Here is a 22,384-nt window from a genome sequence, read left to right as displayed (position 1 = left end):
GCAGCCGTCATTGTTGTTTGGCAGGTCCGGGCTGGGGATTCGAACCCACCACCTTAGGTGTATGTGGCTGGCGCCTTAGCCGGTTGAGCTATAGGTGCCGAGCCTGTAATGATTTCTTAATCTCAGTGCAACCATTAAAAACAATTCTCTGGGCCAAGAATGATGGCTCATGCCTATAATCCTAGCACTCTGGAGGCGGAGTCAGGTGGATTGCTTGAGCTCAGGAGTTTAAGGCCAACCTAAGCAAGAATGAGACCTCATCTCTAAAATGTAACCAGGTGTTGTGGCGGGTGCCTGTAGTCCCAGCTACTTGGGGGGCTGAGGCAGAAGGATCACTTGAGCCTAAGAGTTTGAAGTTGCTGTGAACTATGATGCCACAGCATTCTACCCAGAGTGACAGAGTAAGATTGTCTCAATTAAAAAAAACAAAACAAACTCTTGACCATTTTATTGAACATAAATTCTCATTGGTAAGTTGTGAAATTGTGCCAGTGTAGCTTCTACAGCTCTGAAAATTAACCAGAATGAACACGTTATTATTTTTGCCACCCTTCAGACTTATTCCTAATGAAAATAGCATAGTATCATCTTTTAGATTTCAACCTAAAGATAGAAATGGAGACCTTTAAAATGTGCCAAGGCATGGACAGTTGTAAAAATGATAAAACGTGGGGGACTGTTGAGTTTAGCTGTTTTACCTCCCTGTTGTGAAAGTAATTTCCTTGGTTAACTCCTAGAATTCAAAGTTTTGATATGACAGGTACTTCCTTTTAAAAGATAGATGCTTTCTTGCCCAGAGGAAATTATCTGCTAACTAATCTCTGCCAGCTAATCAGGAGGAATAACTTTCTCTTCATTCCATGACACATACTCATTCTTTTTGAAAGTTAACCAAAAATAATTCCCTTTTAACAGAAGTTGTTGCTGTTATACAGTTGCTGCAGGAGCACCAATGGGTTTCTTAGGCATTTTTTAACAAACAAGAAATCACAGTTAATCTATATTACATAGTTCCAGGACTAAAAAGGTGTGTGCGTATAAGTTATTATTAGACTCCAAGTATTCTTTCCTCTAAGTAAAGGTGAAAACTTACATGACTTTCAAGTAGAATTAATTATGTAAAACTCTGAAATACCTGAGGCAATAAAAATAAAAGTAGAAAAGAGTTTTTCCTTGGAGGAAAAAGGTGGTGAAGAACTGGCCAACCAGAACTGCGGCGGCCTGGGCTGTTTCTCATTCAGAAGTTCCCTCCCCCTTTCCTGGCCTCCCCTCCCCCAGAGTCTAATCAAAGGATTAGCCTACAGGTTTGGAAACAACAGCAGCTTCAGTTGAAGGCTCCCCCCCACCTCTTCTTGTGTTTAATTGCAGGAACTAGAGAAGTCTTTGGCTAACTGGACTCAGAACTGGAAAGAACTTGAAACCATGAAGGCAGACTTAACCCAGCACATTCTTGTGGAAGACGTGATGGTTCTGAAGGAGCAAATAGAGCATTTGCACAGACAATGGGAGGACCTCTGCCTAAGAGTAAGTCAGTTAACTGCTGAGCCCAGCTGTTTTGGAATTGATTGAAATGTCCCTGAAGGCCGGACCAAGCAGAAAAGACCTTAATTTCACTGAACTAGAGATCCTTTTCAGGGGTACCCCTGGCTGCACTGTTCCTTTAGAAGGCAGCAACATGGCTTAAGAGATTTGACCCTTTTGTCTCTCTAGCACTGAGTGTAGGAAGTTTGCCTGCTTTTAATGAATTTTTTTAAAAAAGTCACCTGAAGTGGGGACAGAAATTGCAGATCTGATCAGATGTACAGACTCTGTTCTCTGGCTTCACAAGTATTTATCAGCTTATTAGAACCAGGATTCAGGGTTTCTTTGGGCCCCTTCCTGGGCTATCACTTCCAGGCTTAAGTCCTGGAGTCTTATCTGATGCCCTGCTGGCATGAGAGCATTTTAGGTGAGAACTCTGCATTTACATGCAATCCAATGTTTATTTTGAGTAGTTTCTAAAACTATAAAAGAAATGATCCACAGCTACACTTCTACTTAGTAAGAATGGAGCTGTGGTTAGAGTATTACACGGTGTGCGTTTGTGACAAGGATCAGGATAGAATTAAAGGGTTCATGTAAGTCTTAAAGATCTTTGTTTTAAGAACGTTTAATTCTTAGGAAAATAAATTCTTTAATCTCATTTTTGTGAACTGAGATGTATTTAGAGAGTTGAAATTCAGACACTTTCTCTTTGATTTTAATATTTAATATTCACAACAGACCCGAATTTTACGTATCTTCTTAGAATTTTTATTCAAATTTTATATAAAAAAATGTTTAGAATATAAGAAAAGTAGCCTAAAAGTTATGGTAGACTCAGAGACTGGGGCCCAGATGTTCCTGATTGTTGCTTTTGTGAAGTCAGACTGACGCTGTGTGTGCTATGCAAAAGTGCCAGGATTTTTAAAAGCAAAACTAAATAGATGCCCTGAGGAATGGAAACACAAAACTTGGTTTTTTTTAGGGATAGGTTTTCAAGGCTTTTTAACACATTTGGCTGGGTACTTGGTATTTTCATCTTACTCTGAAAAGAGCAGAGGTATTTTTTGTACATAGCTGGAAAATCTCAGCAAGTTCAACTTGTCTATGAAGTGGAGCGTTAAAACTTTACCACAAGAACCCTTTTAACTCTTTTAAGAGTCTAAGATTTTTAAAACCTGAGACTACTTCTGCACATTTAGTAAGTCTGATTTGCATTATTTAAATTTATGATTAAGTAATTTTGAACTTTAAAGAGGAGAACCTTTTGCTGATTGGTGTCAGCTTCGGGGTTGCTTTTACATAATGGAGCACTGGATATATTGGGGTCAGCCTGGTTGCTGCAGACCAGATATTGGTGACATCTCCACGGTTTCTAGCCAAAGCCACAGTGCACAATGGGAAGGTAAAGTAAATGAGTGATATGTGTTGTTTTTAGTTTTATTTTACTTTGTTTAAAGCACGACACTAGAATTTTTAAAGAACTTTAATTTTTTTGGTTTGTTTGCATTATAAATGTTTCCTTTATATTGTATCTGCATTGTAGTTTTTAAATTAAGTAGATAGGACATTAAGCTTATATCATTATAAGGACTTGATCAGTTATTAGAAGGGAAAAGATTTGGGTCATAAAGTCATAAATTAGCAGTAGTAAGTTGTCATGGAAAGAATAAAGAACAAAAGAAATGTGGATGATGCTTAATATATTCATCTCACCTTCCCTGTTACTAATTTTTAATATAACCTGAGAGCAATAGCTGTATATTGGATATGATTCAGTCCTTTCAGTCAGGTACACTTTTTAGTTACAGTCCTTACTACTATTTATGGCGTTTATCAGAGGTATGAGAAGTTTATGTCTCACCTTAGGTTTTTAAGAGGCAAAAACATAGAGTTTAAGGCAATAGAGGGGTGACTAAAATGAATGAAATGCATAGTCCTTTTGCTGTGGGGAGAGAAGGGAGCGCTTTCCTTCCTGAGCTGTGCTGAGCTGCCAAGTGCATTTTCATTCACAGGTGGCTGTGCGCAAGCAGGAGATTGAAGACAGACTCAACTCATGGATTATATTCAATGAAAAAAATAAAGAGCTATGTGCATGGCTGGTGCAGATGGAAAACAAAGTCCTACAGACAGCAGATATTAGTATTGAAGAAATGATTGAAAAGTTACAGAAGGTAGGCCGAAAGGTACCCGGTGGCTGCAGATGTGCGATGCTCTGCCCCACTTACAGACTCAAAGAGGAAGAATGTCACAGGCGTGTTCCTAGTAGCATTTTGTTACAAGAAGTCAACGGCAGTTTTTTCACTATTTGATGCTTTTGAGAGAAAAGGTGGAAAAGAGAAAATTCCAGAGAGATGGAAAGTGGGAGACCATACTAGGTGGGTTTGGGACTGAGAAGAGTCTGACCAGAGAAGGTGTTCACATCTCCCAAGTGACTAAGGGTTCTCTGCCTGTTATTGTTAAGGGCCTCCCTTTGCCGAAGGGAGAGGTGGACAGGAATGGGGTTCATAATTTTAAAACAGCCATTAATCCCCATAGGGAAAGGTAATAAGAACATTCTTCCAGCAGTTACCCAGAACACCACTCAGTCAAACTTTGGAGAACTTTTACTGATATCAGGCTACACCTGGGTGTCCTCAGCTCCTGGGCAGTTTAGATTAGGAGAAATCTATAAGAGGAAACAGAGGGACTTTTTTTTTTTAATTAAGAGCCTTATTTCCAATTGAGACAAGGTTTCACTATGTTGCTCAGGCTGGTATTAAATTCCTGGGCCTAAGTGGTCCTCCTCCTCACCCTCCTAAGTAGTTGGGACTAGAGGCAGGTGCCACCAGAAGGGCTTTTGAATTAAGAAAGTAACTACCACTTGCATATTTCACATTAGGTCAACTGGGCATTGCTTGACTTTTTAGCTGCTCACCCATAAGTTGCATTAAAAGGCATGAAATTGTTTTAAAAAATGCCAAAAGGCTACAGTGTGTTTGTGGTCAGAGAAGAGATGAATTTTTGATGATAATCCAGGCTTTGTGTTTTGGGGCCTTTTGCCAGGACTGCATGGAAGAAATAAACTTATTTAGTGAAAACAAGTTGCAGTTAAAGCAAATGGGTGACCAGTTGATCAAGGCCAGCAACAAGACAAGAGCGGCTGAGATCGATGACAAGCTCAACAAAATTAACAATCGCTGGCAGCATCTTTTTGATGTCATTGGATCAAGGTAAGAAACCGTAAAAGTGACTTTTACACCCTAGGTACAGTGGTTACTTCACAAAACTGAGCCAGTCTTCCTGTAAAATAATCCAGCAGTTTTGTATATTTATAGATTAAGGAAAAGTTTGGTAAAAATGAGGGCAAATTCTTATTTCTTTCTTTCTTTTTTTTTTGAGACAGTCTTATTTTGTCACCCTCAGTAGAGTGCTGTGGCATCACCACTTACAGCAACCTCCAACTCCCAGGCTTAGGTGATTCTCTTGCCTCAGCCTCCCGAGTAGCTAGGACGACAGGCGCCCACCACAATGTCTGGCTATTTTTTCGTTGCAGTTTGGCCGGAGCCAGGTTTGAACCCGCTACCCTTGATATAGGGAGCTGGTACCCTACTCACTGAGCCATAGGCGCCACCCATCTTATTCCAACTTTATAGGAAAATTATGTTTTAGTATATCCCACTTTAATATTTTTCCTTTTAAATTCTTTTTTCATTTTAAATTATTATGAGTACATAATTGGGGGGGGTTGTTTTGTTTTGTTTTGTTTTAGAGACAGTCTCACTCTGTTACCCTTGGTAGAGTGCTGTGGCATCACACCTCACAGCAACCTCTAGCTCTTGGGCATAGGCGATTCTCTTGCCTCAGCCTCCCAAGTAGCTGGGACTATAGGTGCCCACCACAACACCCGGCTATTTTTTTGTTGCAGTTTGGCCAGGGCCGGGTTTTGAACCCGCCACCCTTGGTATATGGGGCCGGCACCCACTGAGCCACAGGTGCCTTCCCCATAATATTTGTATATCTTTTTAGGGTATGTCTGATATTTTGATACATGAATTAAATCAAGTCAGGATAACTGGGTATCTGTCACTCAGGCATTGATCATTTCTTTGTGTTAGGAATATTCTGATTCTTCTCTCAGTGATTTTAAAGTGTAACCTACCTTAGTGTTGATTATAGTCACTTGGTTGTGCTGTCAAATATTGTTCATTCTTTGTACCCATTGTCCATCTTTGTACCCATTAACCATCCCCGCCATATTCCCCTCTGCCTTTATCCTTCCCAGCCTCTGGTAGTATTTTTTTCTTTAGCTTAAAATTCCATAGGAATTAGAGTAGTTTTAAATGAGAGCTGGAAACCTATTCTAAAAAGGGATCCTTGAGGAGGTCTGCTTCAGCATTTGTGTATCCCCCAGGGAGATCGCACCTGCCTGTTTCTGCCTTGATGGCAGGTGCAGGTAGTGAAGGCACAGGCCTAGTTTTGGGAGCCAGGGGTCCTCTGTGTGTGTACTTGGAGTGCCAGGTCTGTGATGGGCATCTTGTCCATTGGTGAATTTTGTTTTGATTTGTGGTCAGCATCTTTTCCACAGACAAACTAACATGTGTGCTTGGGCACGGCCAACTCCTAAATCAAAGCACTCCACATCAGAATTGTGTTCTCCAGTGTAGTCTTATCAGAAAGAGAGCTGATGATTTTATCTCACCTCGAAAAATGGTGGTGATGCCCAATGTGTTTAAATGTCTTCTGTCTTCAAATTCTCTCTCTAAAGGTAGGCCCCTGGCTCACACCTGTAATCTTAGCACTCTGAGGAGCTGAGGTGGGAGGATCATTTGAGGTCAGGAGTTCAAGAACAGACTGAGCAACATATCAAAACCCCATCTCTATTAAGAATAGGAAAACTAGCCGGGGGTTGCAGTGAGCATATATAGTCCTAGCTACATGGGAGGCCAAGGCGGGAGGACCACTTGAGCCCAAGAGTTTGAGGTTGCTGTGAGCTAAGATGCCATTGGACTCTAGCCTGGACAACAGAGTGAGACTCTGTCTCAAAAAAGAAAAAGATACTCTTATTAATTTGGCATATTCCTTTACCTCATTGCTTTCTGGAAACCACAAGTGAACCTGATTCAATCAGCAAAGTCACCAGACCAAGAGCTGTGAGAAGTAAGATGAGTCCATTACGTTAATGGGAGCAGACATCTGAGCAGCGGTAAAGCCAAGTGGTCTGAGAGCTCAGATGACATCCCCCTGAGGGTAGGGTCGGAGCCGAGCCTCACAGAGGGGCTGTATTCCCAGATGGTCCTGAATGAGGGCTTGGGATTCATGGCAGCTGCTGGCAACAGAGAGGGAGGCAGACGCCAATGTTGAGAGTAAACAGGTGCGGCAGGTGTGGGGCACCTTTAAAGCTGTTCAGGAAAAGATGAGGAGCCTCACTGGCCCCCGTCTAGGAGATGAAGCTAGAAAGCTGGATTCGGGCTCAGTCTTAAGAGACTTTAACTCTCAGCTGACGACTTGGCTTCCTACACAAAGTCCGAGCCATGCACGGTTTCTCAGCCGAGAAGACACTCACTGGGGTGAGTTTGGCTGGCAGGATGGGCTGGCCAGGATTCAACTTCTCTCCACAGCCAGCTGGAAATAAAAATAAGGAATCTGTCAGAATCCATAGCACTGACCTAAGAAAGACTTAAGAACACAAGTTTCGAACCTTTCCTGACCTTGTCACTTATTTACCGTGGAAACTTGAGTATGTAACTTCACCTCCTTGAGCCTGTTTCTCAATCTTTGTCTAACAGCCCTGCTCATGGCAGAGGACACTGGGCACGTGTCACACATGGGGAAACATAACACACTACTTGAAGTGCTTATTATTTTCATTCTTTTTCCCTAAGGTGACTCTAAGTCACATGCTTGTTGGGTGGGACACTTCCATCAGTGGTGACAAGAGGTCTTTCCTCCATGAGGCCAGGGATTTGACTCTCATATTCCCAGGCCTTTGCATAGTGTACTAGATATTTGTTGAAATGAATGAACATTCCAGTGAATTTCTGTGGGATAAACTGTGTCTTTGTCATAGTCTTTATATCCTAAGTCTTCTTGGGCCTGTGGCACTATTCAAGGGTACAGTAACATCACACCTATCTGTGGCTCACTCAGGAGCAAGATCCAGCTTATGCTTCCTAAAGACCAGAGTGACAGTCCATTCTTAATTACTCATGCCCTGGGCATATCACTTTGTAGGTTAATGGGCTGTTTGCTATCCACCATGCCTCTTTGGCTGTCTGTCTTCAGCCAGTTCCTTGGTTGAAGAGATAAAGCAGCAGGTAAAATTTCACTTACACTTTTGGAAAGAACAATTGGGAAAATAAGGGGGTGTAATAATAGCAAATATACTGACAGCCAGCTATGTTCTTAACTGTGTGCCTTTTTTGTGTGATTTCACTTAAGCTTCACTGTAATTCTGAAAGTAAGGTGCTATTATCCCATTTTACAGGTAAGGAAACTGATGCCTGAAACTAAACTGAGGCCTTACCCATAGTTACACAGCCAGCGTACAACATAACTAGCCAGAATTTCAACTCAGGCAGTTGTGTCACACACCTGGCCACGGCACACTCTGATAGTGTGGGACATCAAGATGAATTGAATGGTTGAGAGTCTAATCCCTTCAACGTGGAGGGATTTAGGAGGGAATAACACACCTTAAGGCAAGGGCCATGCTGAGACAGATGGCTGGAATCTAATTTACCCTTCAGGGGACTCTGGGTTGAGCAGCAAGCTTGGACTTGACATAAATCAGCTCAGCTCTTTGATTCCTGACACTGACTTCATCCTGGGCATTGTACAAGGTCATTGCTGTCAGGGAAGGGAGGGGAGCACGGGCTGCAGACTTTTTACATGTGAACAGTGCCAACAAGAAGCAGCCTCATAGGACACTGCAGTTGCCTCATTTGCCCACAGAATTCTGGATACAAGTGAGCCTTTTCCATCCTGCTCACAGTATGCCACTGCTTTACACCTGTGGAAAAAGATTGCTTATTAAATATAAGGTCAGGAGGGACCTTACCCAACAAATGCAATCATTATAACCTTAACTCTTTGTACTCTTAATCCCGAACAATTTTTTAAAAAAATTTCAGATAAAGTAAAAAAAAAAAAAAAAAAAAAAGAAGGTTGGGTGCAGTGGTTCGTACCTATAATCCCAGCATTCTGGGAGGCTGAGGCAGGAGGACCTCTTGAGCTCAGGAGTTCAAGGCCAGCCTAAGCAAGAATGAGACTCTCTCTCTACCAAAAAATAGAAAAACTAGATGGTTATTGTGGCAGCTACTTAGGAGGCCGAGACAAGAGGAAGCTTAAGCGCAAGAACCTGAGGTTGCTATGAATTGTGACACCATGGCACTGTAAGATCTGGAAGAATGGCCAGGTACCCAGCCTCGTGACTTCAGGATTTTAACTATAGACCTTTACTTTCAAGGTTTAGTATGGTGTTCAAAAGTCCAACACCTCAGTAAACCAGCTTTAGTTCACCGTGGGGGAAATGGGAATAAAGCCTGTTATTTTGGGTTTATTATGAGCAAAATAGAGGTAGGTTCCAAAAGAACTGATAAAACATTGAGGATAGGGCTCCTTAAAAACATTAAATTTCTGATCACTTAAGGTGATTCCCTCCATCATTGGGCAGATGGGGGCGGGGCACCGGTGTTGCTTATTTTTTATGTGCCAGGCTCCTCGTGTACTATTTCATTTTAATTTTTGGAACAACACTGCAACTCAGAGGGCCAATGACTTAGCCAAGGCCAGTTGAAATGCTGGACTGGGCAGGAACATTCACAGGGGATCCCAGAGGCCCTGGTGTGGATGTTAAGAGTCACATGGCTTATCTAATTAAATAAACTTTTTTTTAATTGTAGCTAGTAGCTCCTTTTCCTCATGTTTCTTAGATAATATCTTTGGAAGTGACCCAACAAAGCCGGAATGCAGAAGAGATGACTAAATTACACAGTTGCTTTTCAGAGCTACCCAGTATGTGCAGTGCTCTGGGAAGAAGCTAGGTTACCTAAGAACAGTTTAGGGACAAAATGTTGGGTGATGGACAAAAAAGATTCCAGGTTGACTTTCTTCAGCCAGTGCAGACTAAAGCTATGAAAAGACAGTACTTCTGTATCATCCCCTCCATGAGACTGTTACCAAAGAAGGATTCAGCCTACCAGATGATCTCACTTGTGCCTACCCTTGTTTTATTTATTTGTTTTTATTTTTTGAGAGAATCTCACTGTGTTGCCCAGGCTAGAGTGCTGTGGTGTCAGCCTAGCTCACAGCAACCTCAAACTCCTAAGCTCAAGAGTCCTCCTGCCTCCACCTCCCATGTAGCTGGGACTGTAGGCACCTGCCACAATGCAGTTTTTCTATTTTTTCTGTTTTTGGTAGAGATGGAGTCTGACTAGCTCAAGCTGGTCTTAAATTTCTGAGCTCACGGGATCCTCCTACCTCGGCCTCCCAGAGTGCTAGGATTACATGCATGAGCTACTGCTCTCAGCCCTCTACCCTTGTTTTTAAAAACCCAGTAGTTAGGCCAGGTGCCATGGCTCATGCCTATAATCCCAGCTCCTGGGAGCTGAGGTGGGTCAATTGCCTGAGCTCACGAGTTCAAGACCAGCCTGAGCAAGAGCCAGACCCATGTCTAAAAATAGCTAGGCGTTGTGGCAGGCACGTGTAGTCCCAGCTACTTGGGAGGCTGAGGCAAGAGAATCGCTTAAGTCCAAGAGTTTGAGGTTGCTGTGAGCTATGATGCCATGGCACTCTACCAGGGGCAACAAAGCGAGACTCTGTCTCAAAAAAAATTAAAAATACATAAAAACCCAGTAGTTAAAATCTTAAAATCCGTATTTTGTTTTCCATAATCCCCAACCCACTTTGTTGGGTTTTTTTTTTTTTCTTTTTCTTTTTAGAGACAGAGTTTCACTTTGTCACCCTCAGTAGAGTTCTGTGGCATCACAGCTCATAGCAACCTCCAGCTCTTGGGCTTAGGTGATTCTCTTGCCTCAGCCTCCTGCCAACCCACTTTGTTAATCAAAACCTCGGCTGTGTCCTATGAAGCAGAAGCTGTGTGGCCACAGGTGCGGCTGTGTCTGCAGTGAGTTGCTTTGGCTGGCGGTGCATCCCAGCAGAGCCTCGTCAGGGACCCTGATGGGGGCGTGGGGGGACTCTTTTTAAAGACTGTCTAGAAGCATGTGTGAATAATCTGATGAAAGCTTTCAGTGCCTGAAACACAAGTAACAGCTAAGTATAAAGACATTCCCCAGAATGTTTACCTGGGCTTTCTCTTGGTTAGATCACGGATGGTTTTAATTTTCTTTTTGCTTAACTGTGTTCATTAATGAAGGAAGGGACATGGGCTTTTTCTCCCTTTAATAAAAATCTCATGCATTTTATTATGTTCTTTCGCCTGGATCTCTCCAGTAGTACCAGAAGTAGTCTTGTCACCCTAGGAAAGAGGGACTCACTCCTAGTACCACACAACCTCAAATGCAGACTAGTCCAGGAAGGCTTTCTACTTGTATTCCCCCCCCTTCACTACCAGAAGTGTTCTCCCTCTCTGTTCCCCCTCTTTTGCTTATCGATTTTTCTCCCTATCAATAAACTCTATCCTGTCCCTTTAAAAAAAAAAAAAAACAAAACAGTAGTCCAGCTGGGCATAGTGGCTCACATCTGTAATCCTAGCAATATAGGTGGCCACGGCAGGTGGACGGCTGAGCTCAGGGGTTAGAGACTAGCCTGAGCAAGAGCTAGGCCCCATCTCTACTAAAAATATAAAAACTTGCTGGGCATTGTGGTAGGCACCATAATTCTAGCTACTTGGGAGGCTAAAGCAGGAGGATCACTTGAGCCTAAGAGTTTGAGATTGCTGTGAGCTACAATGATGCCACACCACTCTAGTCTGGGCAATAGAGTGAGACACTCTCTCAAAAAAAAAAAAAAATCAGACTAGTCCCTTCCTACTTAGACTAAATTGCTTGCTCTCTCACCATCATAAACATCAAGTCCATAAAAAGGAACTTTTCTAACGAAGTATGATTCTCACATTTTGCCTACCAACCTGAAAAGCTCTCCTACTTTATAATAGTAGTAATTAAAATGTTGTCGTTTAAACTTAAAAGTTATTACCATGGCAACTGTGTGTTATGATTATTTTCCATCCCTTACAGAATGGGGAGGCAGATGCTTGCCTTTTGAAACTGATAAGGCTTTTCATTTCTCTCCCTTTATCTGTATTCTCTCAAGGTTTTTTGGAAGACCAAACAATTCCGCTAGTCATAAAGTTGAATTATGCTGGCCTGATCCAGTGGGGCTAGAAGGATTTAGAGATTGTTTTAGCATAGATGGGGCCAGATGTGAGGTCTGGCTGGCCACTTCCATTTTCCTTCCCATCAGCCTGATCCTCTGGAACAGGTGGCTGCTGCTCCCAGGCCAGCCTGAGGGAAGGGAGCTCCCTCCAGGAGAGAGGAGCCACCAGTGGGGTAACTGGCAATTGCCTAGTGCCCAGCATCAGCCGGTCCACTTGGGCCTCAGAGGTTCAGCAGGTTACAAGAGCGACCAAGCACCTGGGCACAATCTAGTCTGGTGTGACATTTAGGGAGAGGTAAATCTGCCTTCCTAATGCCATTGGTCTAGCTTGTGTTTGCTGTGTTTCAAGTGGGGATGTAATAAAGACTAAATGATAGGCTTTGGGGACCCATGAGAGATGATTGACATCATCAAGTCTCAAAAGAAGACAGAGAATAACTCAAAGAAGCTAGACGACAAACCAAGGGAACCACTCAGGGTCATCTGGACAAAACTAAGGCTTTGGATAAGGAGGGATTTTCAGAAACCCCCTTTATGGGAGGAGCTAGCAAGGAAAATTACACAATTTCTTCCTCTGCACAGTCTTCAATTCCATTTATACTATAAAATAGAATTCTGCATAAGGCAGAGGTACTAAATGAAGTCTCTGCCCCTCCTATACCACCGTGTACAGGGCTAAAAGGGTAGGGCAAAACGGGCCCTCCCCAAAGGGAAATTTCTTCTTTAGGAGAAGGAGAGGAAGGCATTCCTGTTGAACTCAGGGGCTTCAGATTTCAGTTTCCTTTAAAGCTCAAACAATTTGAGGAGGACAGAAATCCTCCTTTGCCTGCCCCAAATGAAATGTTTCTTCCCTCCGTTTATAGCACTTCATAAATAACCCATAGCCAAGATAACACTGTGACTTTCTTCCCCCAGCGTTGCAGTCCTATAGCGTCAGAACAAAGACTGTGTGTGTGAGGAAAGAGCTGGAGATATTTGTTTATTGGAAGGGAGAAAAACGGAGATTAAAAATTGCAGCTAGCAGAGAAGACGGTGTCTCCCCTTCCCCCTGGCGTCGCCGGGTGCCTGCAAGGCTGCATCCACCCGGCTGCCCCGTGCAAGATGCTGGGAGGCTGAGCCAGTGCAGAGGGCACGCCGGGCGGGGGAGGGGCTACCGGCCGGGAGGTGGAGGTGCAGCCTGCAGCCTGGAGCTTTCGCTTAAGCATAAGGAATGATTTTTTCTCATAAACAGTAAGTGCCATTTTAGTCATCAGCTCTGCCTGTGGCCGAGGCACTGGCTGCTGTCTCTGTGTGTCTTGCGCTCTGGCTCTGTTATTTTGGTCACAATAGAAACCACTGATTAGATGGTGGCTGTGGAGTGAGTGTGCTCAGCCATCGGGGGATGGGTCCTTCCCCAGCGTCAGCGTGCGTGTGGTGTGTGCAGGCTGCCTCTGACAAGCAGGGCAGGGAAGTGATTATGCTGGGTGGAAAATGGAAGTCCTCCGGTGACAAAAATGCTTCAAAGAGGCAGTCAGCTCGGAAATGTATTGTGATGTATGCCTCTAAATCAGGGCTTCAAAATCTTGGAGAAATGCATCATTTTACTGTAAAGATGTTTAGTCATGTAAAAAGGTCCAATTGGATCTATATAGTGTTTTTAGCAAGTGATAGCTGCCCACCGTATGAGTATTATTTGGACAAATTCAGATACTTTGATGGTTTTCCTTAGTGTTTTTTTAATTATGCTGTCCACCTTGGCATAGGAATTTTTTTGGTAACTTATGCTGATTTAGGGGTTTTATAAAATAACTATAGACCTCTTAGCATGTAGAGAATAAGGCTGAAAGGTATACTCCACGTATATGCATTTGATATTTAAAATCTCCATCACACATTGGTTAGACTTAGGCTTGGTGTATAGAATGATACTAACCTGGCTTGATTTGGTTAGGGAAGGAGAGACGTGCTTAACTGTTAGATTCTGATCCATCACTAGTCACAGTAAAAGAAAAACTTTATTTGCCTTGGTTCCTTTCTGGATTTTTTTTACCCATAATTGCTGTGAAAGAATTCTTCTAATTTAGAAATGCTCTTAGGCATAATTCTTATTTTGTTTGGATTCATAGAAAAATCTTTTACTGCTGTATAGGTCTTTTTCAATAAACAGTCTGTACGGGTGGAAAACCCCTCCTTGGCACCTATAAATTTGGGGGAGGAGTTTGATCCTCAGAAATGGAAATTTTTACTTGAGAACTAAAATACATTATTTGCTGGACTGTAGAGAAATGTTAGTCCTGGGCACCTGGGTGGAAGCATGAGCAGGTGCAGGGCTGGGAGCCACGTAAACAAGCTGCTTGGGTGGTTGATGAACGCTGAGTGCGCTGCTTCCGTGTGCGTGGTCTGGCTTCTGAGTGGTTTCCTTGTTTCTCAATATTAACCCAAGATTTTAATTTTTCCAAGAACAATATTAATGAGGCTTACTGTGGAGGTCAGCTGCCTAGGTTGGCAAATGACAGGTACTTCCTGACCTGGGACAGGTGGTAATTAGGTGACAGTATCTGTAAAGAATGAGACAAACTCAACCTCACGGCCGCTTCTGTCTAACATGATAATCTGAGGGGCAACGTTGATGTTCCCGTGCATTATGGGGTAGTAAGGCTGCAGACAGAAGGTGGGAAATAGAAGCAGGTTAAATCCTGCCTGGAGGAGCAGCTTCTCCACTGTGACCTCCTTTTTTTCCTCCTGCCTTCCATTCCCCTTTAATTTGCTTCTGATTGGTGTGTTGGTACCACTTCACTACCCCATGTGAAAACAGGGTTTGGGGACACATGTGGTTCACATACAGCAGCACGTGTTTTGTGGCTAAAGGGTTCCCATGTACTCTGGTCTTTACCATTTTCCTTTCTTTTCTTTCATTTTTTCTTTTTTCATTTTTTCTTGTGAGAGGGGGCCTTGCTCTGTTGTTCCAGGTAGAATGTAGTGGCATCATTGTAGTTCACAGCAACCTCAAACTCCTCGGCTCAAGCAAGCTCCTGCATCTGCCTCCTGAACAGCTGGGACTACAGATGCCTGCTGCCACTCCTGGCTAATTTTTCTACTTTTGTAGAGTGGGGTCTCGAGCTTGCTCAAGGTGGTCTCGAACTCCTGATCTTAAGTGATCCTCCTGCCTAGGTGTCGCAGAGTGCTAGGACTGCCGACGTGAGCCACTGTGCCTGGCCTCTTTTCTTTAAAATATAACATGGCTACCTACTTTATGAAAAAATTAGACAAATTGGAAGATAGGAGTAAACATCATTTGTTCACTCAATTGTTATTTATTGAGCCGTTCTCCGTTGTACTATGATGTCTAAATTACATCTAGATTAGGTGATGCACTCTTTGGGAACAAGACCTGTCAGAAGATAGGTCTTCTTATCTAAATCCTCAGGATCTGCTCAGGACCCAAGACAGAGCAAAGGATCGAGTGTTTACTGAAAGAAAATTGTGGAGGGGAAACTGTGCCTTCCTACCGCCTCCCCAGCATCAGTGGACCAGTGTCCACCCCTCAGTGCATCCTTGAGCCATGAGTCCAGGCTTCTGGTCTTGGTCCCTGACAGCAGAAAAACTGTCCAGCACCCCAGTGTGTGATGCTACAGCATGTGCAGAATTTCTGTACACCATCAGAAGGACAGTTTTAAGAGCAGCCTCACAGGACCAGACTGTCAGGCTTGAAATCCTGCCTCTCGTACATAATGACCATGTGATCTGAGTGAGTTATCTGTGCTTCAGTTTCCTTACCTGTCAAATAGGAATAATAATAGTATTGATCTCATGGCACTGTTTGATGATTAAATGAGTTGCTAATGTGAAGCCCAACAGGTGTAGATATTAGCATGTGATACAGATGTTTTGTTTTAATAATAAAGTTTATTAATTTTAAAATATATGCCATGTAGAACGTTTAAAAGGATATGATGACAGAAGATAGTCTAAGACTTCCACCACTTCATTGGTTGGTCTTGAGCACGCCATTTTGGATACCACAGTCCTGGGGAAGCAAATCACTCCCCCCACCCCCTGCCACTTATGGTATGCCAAACTGCCAGTGTTGACAGAACTCAAGGTCGCTACACCCCTGTGTTTTTGTGCCCTGGTTATTTTGTCACCGTTAGCTCCCTCCATTTAAACACTTGCATTCTAGTCTTCTTATAAAATAAGAAAGAGGCAGAATAGGGTCAGGTGCTGAATGGGGGAGGGGCTGTCATTCTTGGAGGAGGCAGAGGGCAGGCAGGATAGCTCTGCAGAGGTCATGAGCCTGACCTTCCCTCTATATACATGCAGAGCCTTCCAGGAGGCAGCACCCTCCCCATTTGAGCTAAAGACTCTCTGTGCCACAGTGCCAGGGCTCCCAGTGACCTTGGCCATTGTCTGGAGTGTTCTTTCTGGTCCCTGGACTATCAGGGTGACCAGACGCTGGGGTGAAGAGGGCATTCCTCTGAAGCCCTGGGAATGGAGGTGGGATCTAGGTTACAACCATATCCAGGCCTGGCCCTGGATTCTGTTACTTCCTTTTTAATAAATCAACTGGTGGCTCTGAAGAGAACTTCTCCTATACTTTGGAAAACTACCTCCTTGAAACTCATCACGACCATAGCCGCAGGGCATCTGTGGGCTAGGCATTGTATGCCAGATGCCTTCCTGTGTTGTATGTCATTCAGCCCTCAGCTACCCCAGCTAAGGAAGGTGCTACTATTAACACCATCTCACAGATGAAGTAAACACAGCCCGGACCCACACTCAGGCTCTAACCATGATCTGTGCTCTTCACAGAAAAACCACATGGCCAGGCTTGGCACCTATAGCACGGTAGTTACTGCCCCAGCCACATACACCAAGGTTGGTGGGTTCGAACCCGCCCCGGCCAGGTAAAACAACAATGACAACTGCAACAAAAAATAGCCGGGCGTTGTGGCAGGTGCCTGTAGTCCCAGCTACTTGGGAGCCTGAGACAGGAGTATCACTTAAGCCCAAGAGTTGGTGGTTGCTGTGAGCTGTGACAGCACAGCACTCTACCAAGGATGACTTAGTGAAACGATCTCAAAAAACAAACAAACAAAAAAAGCAACAAACCTCATGGCTAGGTGCTGTTGAGAATGTAACATTTATGACAGAGCTCTATACATAAGGCATTATTACAGCATCGTATAAACCCAGGGGCATGGCAGAAGCTGGTGTTGTGCACACCCACTCCATGCCAATGGCTATATATGCAGCCTCTCATTCCAATCTCACAAACACCTACAAGGAGGCTAATTTTACAGATAATGAGGAAACTCAGGAGTCAGAAGGCACACCTTTCAGGGTGCAGAGCTCGTAGATGGGAGAATGGTTCTTGGACCCTGGTCTGCTCACCTCCTTAGCTCTGGCCTTAACCTCCCCCCAGACATTACCACTTCCCAGAATTTTAAAACATACGCTTCCCTGAAGCAGAAGGAACTGCAAAAGCCTACTATAGATAAGGGGGCTGAGATAAAAAGATTTCTCCATAAAGTGGCTGGTAATAAAGCTGGAATTGGAAGTCAGTTCCTGGGCTTGACTTGGTCAATTGTAAGATGCAAAAAAAGCGCACAACTCTATAGTCTACTTACATCACAGCTGGTGGTGGAGGTGCTTATCCACATTTATCCATTCAACAAACATTTGTCAGCACCTTGCTGCCCACCAGGCAGTAGGGAGTGCTGCTCGTGCAGGGGAGCAAGGCAGATGCAATCTCTGTCCTGGTGGGTGTGGGGTGCCAGAAGATGCCCACATGATACAGTGAGAGCATGAGGCAGAGCGTGAGGAAGGGTGTCAGTAGAAGCTCTGGAAGGAAAGAGGAGCCAGTCTGCAGAGTGCAGGGTAGACACAGGGCACTTGAGTATAGGAAAGACTTGGATGGGATTCCTCTGTCAGGGTAGGGTGAAGATTATTGAAGCTTTCAAGCATGAAACATACTTGCCTTCTAGAACGTACACTTTGGCTTCAGAACTGGAAGTGGGAAAGAGGTGTTGATGGCAGCAGTGTGGTGGACAGCATCTCCCAGCATGAGCATTGAAGCCATAACTACAAGTCTCTGGGATTAACTAAAAATCCCAGAGATCATCAGGGCACATCCTTACTCTCCTTTGGGACTTTCATGAAAGCAGTTTATTGGCTCGGCACCTGTGGCTCAAGTGGCTAAGGCGCCAGCCACATACACCTAAGGTGGCAGGTTCAAATCCAGCCCGGGCCCACCAAACAACAATGATGGCTGCAACCAAAAAAAATAGCCATGCGTTGTGGCGGGCGCCTGTGGTCCCAGCTACTTGGGAGGCGGAGGCAGGAGACTTGCTTGAGCCCAGGAGTTGGAGGTTGCTATAAGCTGTGATGTCATAGCACTCTACCCAGGGCGACAGCTTGAGGCTCTGTCTCAAAAAAAAAAAAAGAAAGAAAGAAAAAAGCAGTTTATCAAAGCATTTTATTTTAGTATCTATAAAAACACAAGATTGTTTCCTCTCAGCAGCTACACCATGTCCCCTGACAGTGTGCTGGCATGAGCGCCCAGCTGTGCTGATGCTGTGTATTGTCTCACATCTGCTCCACGCCAGGTCGGGCTGAGGGAACAAGGGTAGGCTGGCAAGGCAGATGGAGGCTAGAATGTCAGGCATGAACATTACCTCTGCCCCTCCCTTTGTGACTGACACCTGCCCCATAAAGGGCCCGAGTGGGCTGGTTCAGTATGTGCAGCACCCTCTACCCCTTGGACTTAATACCACAAAGCGAACCACCCGTGTGACATCTTTAATCTGTCAGGGTGGATCTCCGGCTGCTGCAGTCTCAGGAATACCCGAGACAAACTAGGCAGAGCAAGTCAGGAGTGGTTTATTAACTTAAAAAAAGAAATGGCATCTCTTCTCACCTCTGGCACCCCAAGGACATGGGCTGGGTCTCAGGGATGCCACCTTGGGGATGATAGCCATATTCCCATGGGTGGGTTGACTCTCAGTCTTGAAAATCAGCAGAGGCAAGAGCTTTGCAAAGTGGCACATACTCTAAAAACTGCTATCAGTTGATGTGAGAGCTGTTCTGCTACAAAATCAGCAACATAGGTTCCTTTTTATCCTCCAAGGCCCTATTAACAGATTCTTCTCACCACTAAACATTGGGCTTTTGTTTTCCATCTCCACAAATACTTTTAGGGTGAAGAAGCTGAAGGAGACCTTTGCTTTTATTCAGCAGTTGGACAAAAACATGAGCAACCTTCGAACCTGGCTGGCTCGAATCGAATCCGAACTTTCCAAGCCTGTTGTTTACGATGTCTGTGATGACCAAGAGATCCAGAAGAGGCTCGCCGAGCAGCAGGTGGGATTCTCAGAGAGGAGCTCTTGTCAGAGGGCAGGTGTCCACCATGTGTGCTGACTCAGGCCTTCCCCGTATCTGCTGGGTGCCCCAGTGTGTTGACAGCATTCATTGGTGTGCTTTGCCACAGCGCTCTAAGTACCTGCCTAAGTCCCTGTATTTGTAGGGACCCATCTCAGCCCGCTCCCCACCAAACTATTCACCCAGCTGTTTGTGAAGTAATGTGAATAATGAGATTCACACCTTAATCTTCCTGGCAGCTAAGGTTTTTAAATTGTCTTTTTTGTTGTTGTTGTTAAACTCTGATCTTTGTTGTTCTTTGTGAATATAGTTTTAGAAGGCAACAAATTAAAAGAAAAATAACGTTCTACCCTGGGAATGTTTTTGTGGGATCATACTGTACGTGTCTGTGAGAGCTTCAAAAAAATAAATAAAAACAATAGGTATAGTAAGGAACATTCTTGAACCAATAGTTTAGAGCTGTAATTCCCAAGGCACCAGTCACATGCTCTAAGCCAGTGACTTTCAACCAGTGTGCCTTGAGAGGATCTTAGGTGTGCCATGAAAAATTTTAAAGATGATTAAATTATTTTTGAAAGAAATTCAAAGCACAGTTAAGTATATTCTTTTTTTCTACTCATTTTTTGATCAACATAGTTTCAACGTAGTTTAAGTGTGCTGTGGAAGTTTTAACTACAGGTTCAAGTGCACTGAGATAGAAAAGGTTGAAAACTACTGCTCTAAGTCAACTCTGGAAATCCCATGGTTTGAAAACCACTGAGTTCTGCTGGTGTTTGTCATCGTGCCAGCCTGGCAGCTGCTTTGGGACATCGCTGCTTTATTGAACCTACCTGGACTTCATGCTTCCCTGGGCTCATGCACTCACTCATTCTCATATGTAGCGCCCAGGTTTGCCTTAATTTTTTAGAAAATAGGTTCGTTTATCTTACCCTTTCAGTGGCTTTCATCCACTCCTATTTTTCTCAGACTGATGGGCAGATTCTGATTTGACCATATAAACGGCATGATTCTCAGACTCCATTTACTTCACATTGAACTTCCACCATACACATCCTAGCCAGGTATCACGGGGCTTAGAGACAGAAGGAGGGCTGAACTTTTTCCACCAGATTCAAGTCCATAAGGCAACCCTTTCATGATAAATTCTCTTGAGTTCAGGTCAGTCTTTTTAATGGCAATAAGATATTTCGTGCTACCATAAGTAGAGCTAAGTATTTAATATTACTTTTGATTTCTCTTTTTGTTTTTGAGACAATGTCTTGCTCTCTTGCCTAGGCGAGAGTGCAGTGGCATCATCATAGGTCATAAGAACCTCAAATGTCTGGCTGGAGCAAGCTTCTTGTCTCAGCCTCTCAAGTAGCTGGAACTACAGTTGCACACCACCATGCTCAGCTAATTTTTCTAAATTTTTGTAGAGACGTGTTGCTCAGGCTGGTCTCAAACTCCAGGGCTCAAGTGATCCTCCTACCTCAGCCTCCCGGAGTGCTAGGATCATAGGTGTGAGCCACCATGCCCAGCGTACTCGTTTTCAGTGCTATCACAGTTAATGTGACTGGTGCCTGTGCTCTGGCTTTTGAACTAATATGACTTAAGCTACAAATTAAAAATGGGGTTTTTTTGCTTAGCCTCAAGAAATGTGTGTGTTTTTCATTGAGGCCATCTAAGTTCTGCTTTTGCTTTGTGGAGAAAAGAATATTGATATAAGTATCAATAGAATTTAATGTGACATTTTAATGTGACATGACTGAGGTTTTAATGGCCTTCTTAGTGGAGTCATAGCTATTAAACATTAGCAGCTTTTTTTTTTACAAGTTTGATCCACTAGAATGAATTTCTTTGAATAGTGTGTTCATAGACAAGGCCTTGCAAATAACTATTTACCATGAGTGGTAATAGTTGGGGTTTTTTTTGGACAGGGCTGGGTTTAAACCCACCACCTCCGGCATATGGGGTCGGCGTCCTACCCTTTTGAGCCACAGGCACCACAGAATGGTGAATTTTTTCAGGCAAAATAGTACAGAAGCTAGCAATATATGTTCTCTTAAAGAAGAATTGACCAATTTTGACCAAGGCTAATAATTGTGTTAACTTTTTAGAGATCTGAAGTGTGACAAACACTAAGTTGGGGGGAATTTATTCCCAGAAGCAAATAATTTGGAGTCAGGGCCATTCTCTAGGCCTTATTTATTCATTTATTGAAATGGTACCTAATTTCAATCTGCTTGGTTTGAAGCTTCCCTTTTTATAAAATTTGCCATCAACATGATATAATTTGTATCCCTTCATTACCAAAAAAATTATGGGGTTGGTGTTCAGGAATACCATTACTGCAAAGATGTCAGATGTTGCATTAGTTTTCTCTTGTTCTTATAATTACCACAAATTTAGCAGCTTGAAAACACAAGTTTATTATCTTACAGTTCTGGAGGTTAGAAATCTGAAACGGGCCATACCGGGCCAAGATCCAGGGAGTCAGCAGGACTGTACCCCTTTCTGGAAGCCCTTAGGGGTAATCTTGGGCCACCCTCCTCTGATTTCAAAGCTGTCAGCATTACGTCTCTCTGTGCCTTTCTTTCATAGTCACATCTCCGACTGGCTCTTCTTCTGCTTTTAAGGACCTCTGTGATTATATTGGCCTGCCCAGATAATCCAGGATAATCTCCCTATTTTGAGGCCAGCTGATTAGCAGCTTTAATTCTCCTTTCCATGTAATCTAACATATTCACAGGTTCTAGGATCAGCATCTGGACATGGTGGGGGGGGTCATTATTCTGCCTACCACAGATGTCCCAAGGAACCTCTTTGTACTTTTTTTTTTCTCATATATACATTAATGCATTTATGGGGTTCAATGTGCTGATTTCATATAGAATTAGAAACGCTTACATCACACTCGTTAATATATACCTCGTTTACTTAATTATTGTGTTAAGACATTTATACTCTATGCTAATAGATCTAACATGTTCCCTTGCATTATACACCATAGGTGTGATCCCACCATTCACCCTCCCTCGGTCTGACATCCCCTTTCCCCTCCCAACCCCTCCTCCTCCCTCCTTCAACTTGGGCCATAGTTGTGATCTATTCTTCATATGAAAGTGTGAGTGGGCTCGGCGCCTATAGCTCAACCGGCTAAGGCGCCAGCCACGTACACCTAAGGTGGCGGGTTCGAATCCCCAGCCCGGAC

The 22,384-nt window shown here is 43.6% G+C and overlaps 1 protein-coding gene across 2 annotated transcripts in view; it reads left to right on the top strand.

The window, feature by feature from the left end:
* The window catches only part of SYNE2 (spectrin repeat containing nuclear envelope protein 2), a 387,860-nt gene that overhangs the window by 343,656 nt on the left and 21,820 nt on the right, over window positions 1-22,384 (top strand). For both annotated transcript variants that reach the window (XM_023517601.1, XM_023517602.1), the window contains 4 exons: window positions 1,369-1,524; window positions 3,537-3,695; window positions 4,567-4,733; window positions 19,014-19,176. In XM_023517601.1, the coding sequence (XP_023373369.1) occupies window positions 1,369-1,524; window positions 3,537-3,695; window positions 4,567-4,733; window positions 19,014-19,176 (645 nt within the window). The remainder of the gene's footprint in view (window positions 1-1,368; window positions 1,525-3,536; window positions 3,696-4,566; window positions 4,734-19,013; window positions 19,177-22,384) is intronic.

Source organism: Otolemur garnettii, unplaced genomic scaffold, assembly GCF_000181295.1.
Source record: "Otolemur garnettii isolate 467f Iridium unplaced genomic scaffold, OtoGar3 scaffold00115, whole genome shotgun sequence".
NCBI classification, from domain to species: domain Eukaryota; kingdom Metazoa; phylum Chordata; class Mammalia; order Primates; family Galagidae; genus Otolemur; species Otolemur garnettii.
The sequence above is the reverse complement of the archived record's forward strand: the minus strand, read 5'-3'. Positions and strand labels throughout refer to the sequence as shown.